General features: G+C 41.1%; 1 protein-coding gene across 6 annotated transcripts in view; it reads right to left on the bottom strand.

Annotated features, from left to right (window-relative positions):
* The window catches only part of LOC102375298 (zinc finger MYM-type protein 4), a 54,984-nt gene that overhangs the window by 12,276 nt on the left and 33,086 nt on the right, over positions 1 to 9,622 (bottom strand). For 5 of the 6 annotated variants that reach the window (XM_025208045.1, XM_025208043.1, XM_025208046.1 and 2 more), the window contains 8 exons: positions 8,679 to 8,732; positions 8,382 to 8,561; positions 7,687 to 7,781; positions 6,925 to 7,096; positions 4,560 to 4,655; positions 4,063 to 4,214; positions 2,297 to 2,408; positions 570 to 818 (listed from right to left, as the gene is read on the bottom strand). In XM_025208045.1, coding sequence (XP_025063830.1) covers positions 570 to 818; positions 2,297 to 2,408; positions 4,063 to 4,214; positions 4,560 to 4,655; positions 6,925 to 7,096; positions 7,687 to 7,781; positions 8,382 to 8,561; positions 8,679 to 8,732 — 1,110 coding nt within the window. The remainder of the gene's footprint in view (positions 1 to 569; positions 819 to 2,296; positions 2,409 to 4,062; positions 4,215 to 4,559; positions 4,656 to 6,924; positions 7,097 to 7,686; positions 7,782 to 8,381; positions 8,562 to 8,678; positions 8,733 to 9,622) is intronic. The other variant, XM_025208044.1, reaches the window with a different exon arrangement.

Below are 9,622 nucleotides of genomic sequence, written 5' to 3'. Positions count from 1 at the left end.
AACACACGGCTGACCCAATGCAATATCCACAGCAAACTACATCTCAATGTCCAAGAGAACTGACAATCTCTTCACATCTGAAGAGGACAATTTTCACTTCCTGATCCTGTCATCCAAGAGCTCCGATTGGCTTGTTTTACTCTCAGTGACCGTCCAGTGTTGGGTGTGCTTTGTCGTTCTTTGGGCCTGGTCCAGTGCATCGTACCAACGGGATCTCGTTAAGCAGACTAACTTTACATGCTATGGAGTTGAATGGGAGTTAAGAGTGCCAAGTACCTTAATGAACCTGAGCCTCGAAGAGGATGCACCTCCTACATCTGGTGGTATGTCAGCTATGTTTATGATGCTCTATAATCTTTCAGACAAACATTTTGGACACCTCATTCACAAATTTCTATTGATCATTTGGGCACGTGCAAAAAGTTCTGGTATAAACTTAGGTAGAAGTGAAAATACATTGGGAAAAGTAACAAAATATTAGCAGAATAAATGGGGGAAGGGGGAGAGTGCTGCTGTTGCTCTGTATATATTAATTAAAACATTAAAATAATCAGAAATCGGTCAGATACCTGATTCTATCTCTTGTTTTTGAAAAGGTGGGAAAAACCGTAAATAGGTCATCTTGGTGTTGTATTTCAGAGTCCGGGTACGTCTCATAACATGAGCAAAAGACAACTTTAGGTGCTCATTGACATTCTTTAGTTGGAAGTATTTGGTGTTGAAGAAAAGAAGTGTATTCAATAAGACTATAGGGGAATATGCACCCAGCTGTTTACATTCCCATAAATGTTCCTCTTCAATTCTTGAGAACATGTAACCTGAGGATGATGGATGAAAGAAAAAAAATTAGTTATTTATTTAAGAAAAAAACATTACAACGCAAGGTCCACTTTCTGTGCTTGGATATGAATAAGCAACTCCCAGTGACCTAGTATTAGGGCTGTGCGAAGCTTTGGTCACCGATTTGATTTGGCGGAGATTCAACCGGATTCAGATTCAGAGATTCAGCACCGAACTGAATCAGAGGACCTTTTAATCTCTCCGAATTGATTCAGAGAGATTCGGACATAGACGCAGCTTTAAATGTTTTTTCTATGTACCTCTAGGTAGCAGGTGGCTCATGAGCGCTGAGATGCTGGGGCACAAGGAGTGCCGAATTCAGCTGGGGGCTCCCCAGCACATTTGGCAGCAGACCCAGAAGTGGACCAGACGCACTTCCGATCAAAAGGGTTGGCTGCTGGTCTGCAGTATGCCGGTCACTTCTGGACTTCCGGTCTGGCAGCCAACCCTCCTGCAGACTGGCAGCCAATCCTTTGTGGCCTGGTACCGGGCTGCAACCCAGGGGTTGGGAACCTCTGGTCTAAAGCACTGTTTATATCAGTAAGACTTCAGTAGAGTATTGCCCTACTCCACCAGTCAACTGCTCAAACAGAATACTTCATTGGGTATAGAGCACGAATATAAATTGACTACATCTATGTGAACGTAAGCTGCTGTAACAGTGACTCTAAAGTAGGTAAGGAAGAGAAACTATGGTGGTTTACCACAGGTCTGTTAGACAGCAAGAGGCTATATCCAACACCATGCAGATAGGTGATTTTTAAAATTAAAATAAGGACAGAAAAAGCTGGCTGCAGACCCTTGTACAGTCACAATAATCACTTAAAAATATGTGATATCCTGAAAACAGACCCAATCTACCCAAGTTATAGTGTGTTCATCTGTTTTAGCTTTATTTATCAAATTACCACCTTTGGATCAACAAAACTGAACCAATACTTCACTCTCTCTCCTCTCTCTCAAAATTAAATCTAAACAAGTTCCCCCACTCACCCATCCCTAGTATACTAAGCTGCCAAATCTGCAGGAAACAAAGACAACAGAGAATATATAACATTACTTTGCAAACCACAGTTCTATGGTGCTAGAGCAATGCATAGCATTTAACAAATGTTAATTCACAAAGCTCCACAGCACATATTTAAGAGGAGCATTTTCTTGTTTTAACTGGGGGTAACCAGAGGCAGGGATGCTTAGATGCCACTTGCCAGAGGCTGTATCACATGTGAGGCAGATCTGGATAGAGGATACACAATTTCTATCCACTATAAATTACTGTCATGAAATAGAGGGAGAAGAGGAGTGCCTCAAAGTATAAGGTTCATACACTTTCGTTGGCAGAGTTTACAGTCTCATTATCTAAGAACCCTACCCTGAGAACATATTTATTTATTAGATGGGTTTCACTGTCATGCATGTGTATATCAAAACACAATATGAAAAATAATTGTCCTACCATTTGGAAGTATTGTAGGTTCCCAGATTTTCAAAAGCTTTGTAAGTTCAATCATAAACCTGGAATAGGGCTCGGTAAAAATGTTATCTATTCTACCATTCTCAAACAGGTACTACAAGAGAAAAGAAAGGAAGACACAATTCATGGTTACACAGAAGAGTGCTCAGAGGTAACAGGGCATCAGATTTATTTTGTTCTCTCCTGTTTCTGTTTGCCTTCCTTTTAAGTCAAATGGATACTTTCAGGTGCGTTAAACTCAAAGGATTTTATGCTGTCATCTCCGGTAAAACCTTAAAGTAGGCATTCTGCAGGGGTTGGGACCTCCACATATTAGGTCAGAGGGACAGCAAGAATTACTGAATTCCAGGCTCCAGAACCTTGTTTAGAAAATTCACTACTCTAACACAATGAAAGGTATCCCCCCCGAAAAAGGCTCTGTCTACAGAGACCAGAGTACCTGTATTAGTATCTTACTAGTGAACTGGGCTGAAATGTTAAGACAGTTTCCCTTGGCAATAATGGGGATTCCAGGCTTTCAAACCAGTATCAGGCTTGATCTTAGCAACCTGTAAAAATGTTCACCGTGTATCTTGATTCTATGGTCCTTTAATGACTAATGGGTTTGGATACATTTTTTCTGAAGCATCATGAGGAAAAAAATAGCATGTATAAATAAATTAAATGTAGAATGCACGAAAATGTTCTGATCTTCCCAGAACTGCTTACAGCCACTCCAAATTCATAGCACTGCCATTTTTTCAAGCATGTCTAGTAATGAAAGTTAAGGTGACAAATGAGCCCCTCATCAAATAGGAGGTTTAGATCCTGCATCTAAGAATGGCTTCCAGAGAGAATGAATAAACACTCTACCCTGGGAAAAAAATGGTTTCATATTGAGCTGAATTACAATGAGTTTTCAATGGTTACGTTTATATTTTAGCATTTTATTCTAAATGTTTCTGCCTGTGGTAGATAAGCAGTTCCCAATAATAAGTTATATTTTTGTCCTAATGGTAAACTCCAATTCTGTTATTCTCCTGATATTTTGTAAGTGCTTCCCAGCAATGGCAGCTGCACATTCTTGAGACTTCTTCCATACTTGCTGAGAAGTTAAAAGGGCTTTCTCTAACCACTTTGGTATCTTTACCATGCAGAACATAGTAAGCATTTCAGCAGAATCCCCAGAATATGCTCTCTCAGAAAGTATGCTTATGAATAGCTTCCTTGGCCACAAACAGCAATTAATCAAGATAAGAAATAAAAGATGTGTGTCTAGACCAGTGAGACTTAACCAGGGTGCCATGGTACTTGTGTGTACAAACACCTAGACATGATTCACAAGATAAACCCACAGATTTCAAATAGGAATCCACAGTGTCAAAAAACATTTTGACCCATTGTGGCCTTTGTTGAGTTCTTTGCCACAAAACAATTGCTCTATTATGTTTCCACAGTGGAAAAATTAATTAAAGCTAAGAGGTGGCATTTTCCAAGGGGTGTCTTGGGTCTAACAAGGTTGAGAACAACTGGTCTAGACACAGACATCCATTCTTCCCCTGAAAAGAAGAGCTCACTTTGCTATGCCAAAGAAACAGGTTAGCCAAAGAGGTGTGAGAGGTATGTGTGAAAGAGTTAAGAATGAGGGAGAGACATAAAAGCTCCTTTCCCTTAAAAGCCCTAACAGCTATTAGCTATTCATGTCCATGGACAGCACATTCAATCCCCCTGCCCAAACCCATAATGTTTTTCTTGTCACACTGAATTACCTGCTGAATTCCAAGGCACAAATATAAGATGCTGTCGGGATCATATTTTTCGCCATTTGGTCTCCGCACCTCCTGAATAAACTGGCACAAGCCAAAACTCAGCTCGGCAAATGTGCATGAGAGAATATCCTCTTTGAGTTTTACGGGCCGAACTGTGGGAAACAGATGTACAAGAAACATTAACTCTGTTCAGCATGTCAGTCCTTCACATTTCTGTGGTCACTTACATCATGCAGGCAGAGCAATTAAAACATCCAGTTTAATTAAACAACGCCTCTCACGTCCAAAATAATTGTGTACCACATTCCCATTTATTAACTAACAATTATGAAGCACATTTATTACTACAAACCACCAGTCTAGCTGAGCAATACCAAAATGGGTATTTAAAGCTAAGAGAGACTTTATGGTAGTGTGATTGCTGAACCTGCAAATGTGGCACAGCAATGGTTACATATACTTTGACTGGCACTGTAGGTTTGATAAATCAGTTTCACCTCTATAGATGGACTCAGGGGAATCTTGAGTGAAAGAAAGATCTTGAGTATTTCCTAGTAGCCTTGGACATAAGTTGGGTGCAGCATGTTCGACTCCTTAAAGGGAGGAAGGAATTAAGAGTTTAAAAAGCCAGAGGTTTGGGAAAGGGAAGAAAAGCAAACATAACAAAGAAAGTTAGTTCCAGATTAAAGGGCCAGGGGATGCTATGTGAACTCACGGAGCTTGGTCGCATCATACCATTTGAAAATTGCTGTTTTCAGAATAGAACAGAAAGCCCTTGTGGGATAAGCCTGAGGTATGTAAGAGGCTTCTGGGAACTGGGTTAAGTGGTGTCTTTTTACCCACAAAAATAGGACTGACAGTAACACAATGGATTATTTTCTTGATGGAACTATGATCAGCTAGATGTCACAAAATAATTCCAAATGGGGAAGGGAAAGAAAGAGAAGGAACAAAAGAGAGCACGAGAGAGAGAGAGCGTGAGAGAGAGAGTGCATGCGCAAACTCCTGTCTTAATGAGCAAGTTTTCCTCTGGAATCTTTCCTACATAAAACCTTCAAATTCCATTTCAGGAAAATAGTTTGCTCTCTTCCTGCCACCATATCTCCCCAGCTATTATTTCCAAATTGCATTTTCACTGAACTTTAAAAACTTGCAAACAAAACCGTTTGTGTTTTCACCTGCACATAGATCATCAAGAATGGGAAAAAGGATGCAGTGGCATTCTACTTACGCTGCCACAATCCCTGTAGGTTTCTATTAAAAAGATTCACTACTGAAGAAAAACAAGTCATTATTAGCTAGCACTCCAATGATGCAAAAAGAATGGTTCATGTTTTTCTGAAATTATTTCAAGCAAGCTGCAGAATGGCTCTGGGACACATCAGGAAGGCTTCCTTTACACATCAAAGGACTAGAAATACAGAGCCTGATTCTAGACTGAAAAGACACAGGTTAAACAGTAAATGGAGTTATGTTGGAATATAAGTAGTACATGAATATTAGGGCTGTGCAAAATTTTGCCGGGTGTTTCGTTTGAAGCTGTTTCAATGCACTTTGAGCATAAAACAGCAAAATCGAAATGAAACAAAAGCCTTTGAAACAGCTTCAAAACGAAACAAGGGCACTTGAAATGTTTTGAGTTTTGAAGCTGGGCTTACGTGGCTTCAGTGCTGGTCCCAGCCCTCCCGGGGGTGAGGGCCCCCGGATTTGCATGCCAGATGACAGCATGCTGTTGCTGCTGGCTGGGGCCAGTGGCAGCACCAATCTTCCTGGTGCTGGGTGCAGGCTGTGCCCAGTGCCGGTCCCAGCCAGCATGAGCAGCCTCCTGTGATTCAGCAGGCAGATCAAGGGCCCACACCCCTGGGAGGAGTCTGGCACAGGCCCTGCAGCCCTCCCGGGGGTTTGGACATGCCCCCGATTTGCCTGCTGGATCACAGTAGGTGCAGAGATTTCTAGGAAACTGCATCTCAAGCTGTTGATAAGCAGGAGCTAGGGGGCAAGAGCAGTGTCCTGTGATCCGGCAGGCAGATTGGGGGCCCACCCAAACCCCCAGGAGGGCTGCAGGGGCTGTGCCAGACTCCTCCTGGGGGTGTGGGCCCCTGATCTGCCTGCCAGATCACAGAAGGCTGCTCCTGCTTGTCAGCACCTTGAGGTGCACTTTTCCAGAAACCTCTGCACCTATATCCTTGAAACTTGGCAGGCTTCATGCCCACATAAGGGGCTACCATCCCTACACGCTTCATCCAAATCAGGTAAGAAATGACAAAGTTATAGGCAGTTTCATGCTTCCCCATTATAGCCTACAGGTAAAATGTTGAAACAGCACTGAAACAGCGAAACAGTTTCGACAAAACAAAACAGAACAGTGCTTTTGAAACGAAACTCTAAACGAAACACTGTTCCATTGAAACGGAAGTTGAAGTGGAACAGTGCTGTATCACACAGCCCTAATACCTAACTACTAAAAAAAAATAGATGGCACCAAAACAGAAGGCTCAGTATGCAGCTGAACCAGAGCACTGCAGCTGAATAAATATCTCTGTGGTTTAACTCAAGTACTACTGCAGAAAAATGAACACCTTCAGGTACTTAAAGCTTGCACTATTTAAAATGTTCAACTCTCAGACTTCAGTCTGAGTCCTTTTTTGATAGGTGACGTAACATTAAAATTAACGTACAGGTGCGCTTTTCAAGAATGAGGAGCCTCTAAAATTAAGAAATGTTTCCCAAGATTCTTACTGCACTCATGGGAGCTTGTGTGTTGTTTGAGGCTTGTCGCACATCCATCTCAAAAAGTACATCAGGATAGCACCCCCCCCACAACTATTTTTTTCCCTGTTGAAACAATGGAGTCAAATTTACCTGCAAATTTTAGGTCCCCTTGTTCCTCCTGTGAATTTTTCCATTGGACCCAATTTTTCCAGGCATTTACCCCATACATGTACTTCAGGGTCATCCCAGAAACAGAGCAGCCTGGATACGAACCCTGCATAAGATTTCGGGGCTCCACAGAAACTATAGACTTCTTCCTTCCCTGCAAGAAATCCAAAAAACATAGGTTCACCAAGGGACACTCTTTGCTCTGACATCCATGGAAACGTACACTGCACTTTGACTTGTACTCTTAAAAGCTTGTGTTCATAAAAAAGCAGCTGTTTGAAAGCATCAGAAAAGCTTTACCAAGAGCAGACAAATATTGTTCTCATTTTATAAGTAGGGATATTAAAAAACAGGTTCTGTATATGCAGCAAGTCAATGGCAGAGACAAAGAAAACCCAGTTCTCTGTGCTTCCAAATCCATGCTCCCTGTGATTCATATGCACAAAGGAATTTTTTTTGTGTGCAACATACAAAAACAGAGTATAACCTAACGGCTCAAAAAGAGTTGATTTTAAATGTTAAGTACTCTTTAAATGTCACCCACATAAAAAAGAAAATGGATTCCCCCGAGCCAAAATGGTACACTATTTTGTATAATAGAAGAGTGAAACAAATGCAGTGAAGGTAAACATTTTCAACACCAAACTCTTTTCATGTCTGAGCAAAGTCATTACAAGAAAATACATATGCAAGATTAGCACTGTAGATGCACTGAATTTATACATTGCAAGGATATTTTCTTACCCGTCTTTTTGGCTGTGGAAAGCCATCTCTATGCCTCCGCCTTGCTCGCGAACGTGAGTGGAGACCCAGTCCTTTACTGAGAGGGTCAAATGAGTCTAAAGTCAAATCAACATCATCATAAGTTTAATTTACATGATTTAAACAGGCCCATCTAGAAACGACAGTTTGAGACATTATTAAAGTTCTTAAAATTAGAGTTTCCGCATGTAGATATTCATATTACATGACACTGTGCTGAAGTCCCTTTCAATAAATAAGCTGTGAGGAAGCTCAGGCAGAGGACATGGAGGAAGTCCCATACAAGGGACGCAGAGAATTCTAAGTGGAAGAAAAATCCCCAGAAACTAAACAAGTTTTTGCTTTTAGGAGACTTCTCTCTTTTGTCCAATAAAAAACCATGCCATGGCGAGAGACAAAATGACAAATTTAAAGGAGTCAAAGAAGAGTAACTGCTATTTCCTCCTAAATCATCTAGGAGGTTTACTTTGAAAGAGAGCAAAAGTGTGTTCTACTTTATAAAGATGGAGTATCTTTAATAGAGCAGATATATTGCAGCTTTAACAGATGTTTGTGCTGAATGGAAATATATGCCTTCTTAAACAAATTAATTGACAGCAGTAAAGATAATAAAAAGTGCTTATTCAGAAACCCATGCACATATTTATGACAGTTCTTTTTCTCCATGTTACACAAACCTGATGGGAAGTCTGCCTCCAGGTCCTGTTCCATATCCCCTTTGGAGAACTGCCTAAGCTCAGGGTCTGGATCCTGCATGGCATTCGATCGTAAGGCATAGTGATTCAACTCATCCTCCCAGCTGTGTGGAGTTGAGACTGCTTCCGATTCTAGATCCCCACTGTAAGTGCTGCCTTGGTCTGTGATTGAAAGAACCACATAGGTAACGCACCAAAGGAAAAGAAGGACAAAGATCAGCAAGTTTGAAAGTAAAGGTACAGTGACATCGAAGTTCAATTTAGTAATGAAATACTAACCTTTCTCAAATAACTTGGGGTCCAGGAACAGCTCATGCTCAGATGTTTGAGATCCTTGTGGAGAGGAGGGAGATGGAAAAGAAAAGAAAAATATTATACAGAGGGATTTCTGCAGTGGATAGTGAGCAGCTTGTTTTGCTTGATTTCCAACAGCAGTCTAAAATGCAGAACTTCTTAGCTCATAAAAAACTGTTCCAAAAGGTTTAAAGACCTTGGGCCATGCTAGTGCAGATTCTCAGCCCCCCGGCTCTCCCTCCCAAACAGTTCTACTAATACATCTTTACCAGGGCTCTGGACAACATCTCATGATTCAGAATTAGTCTCACATATTTATTTCCCTCTGCTCCTCAGGATTTGTTATTTTTTGGGGATCTTTTGCAGACAAATGGAACTTCTGTTTCATTTTTTTCAGTTGATTCCTTTCCTATCATGGGTCTTATCTCTGCTCTGTCCAGCTGGGAAGTCTTTACGTTGAAGAGCTCTAAGTTACTGCTACCAGATCCTTCTTCATCAAATACACAAAGCTCTGGGGTAGCAGCTCAGCGTTCATAGGCAGCTGTTGCTACAAATTTAAGTTATCGCAGCTGAATGCTGCCCTCAAGATCACAGAAGTATAAAATGGTGGCCATCGTCATCTACTCAGGTTCTGTGCCAAGCACAGCTCAGCTAGGTTCTGGCCTATAAACTTCTGTAGAACCACAAGAGCTGGCTTGTGGGGAGATCAGGACCTGAGACGAGGAATTAAGTAGTGATACTGAATGAACTTTAAATGAAAAACATCACCTTAGAATAGAAAACAAAAAGAAAGACTACACAGCATAGACGTGTAATTAATTATTATTTAAATTATTCCTATACTGCTTATGTGCCTAAACTCTCAAAAAGGCATGCTGGCTTTCTCTAACTCAGAAAGTAAGACAACTTTTATATGTGCTGTCTCTTTC

The sequence above is a fragment of the Alligator sinensis genome, unplaced genomic scaffold, assembly GCF_000455745.1.
Source record: "Alligator sinensis unplaced genomic scaffold, ASM45574v1 scaffold547_1, whole genome shotgun sequence".
Taxonomy (NCBI): Eukaryota; Metazoa; Chordata; order Crocodylia; family Alligatoridae; genus Alligator; species Alligator sinensis.
The sequence above is the reverse complement of the archived record's forward strand: the minus strand, read 5'-3'. Positions and strand labels throughout refer to the sequence as shown.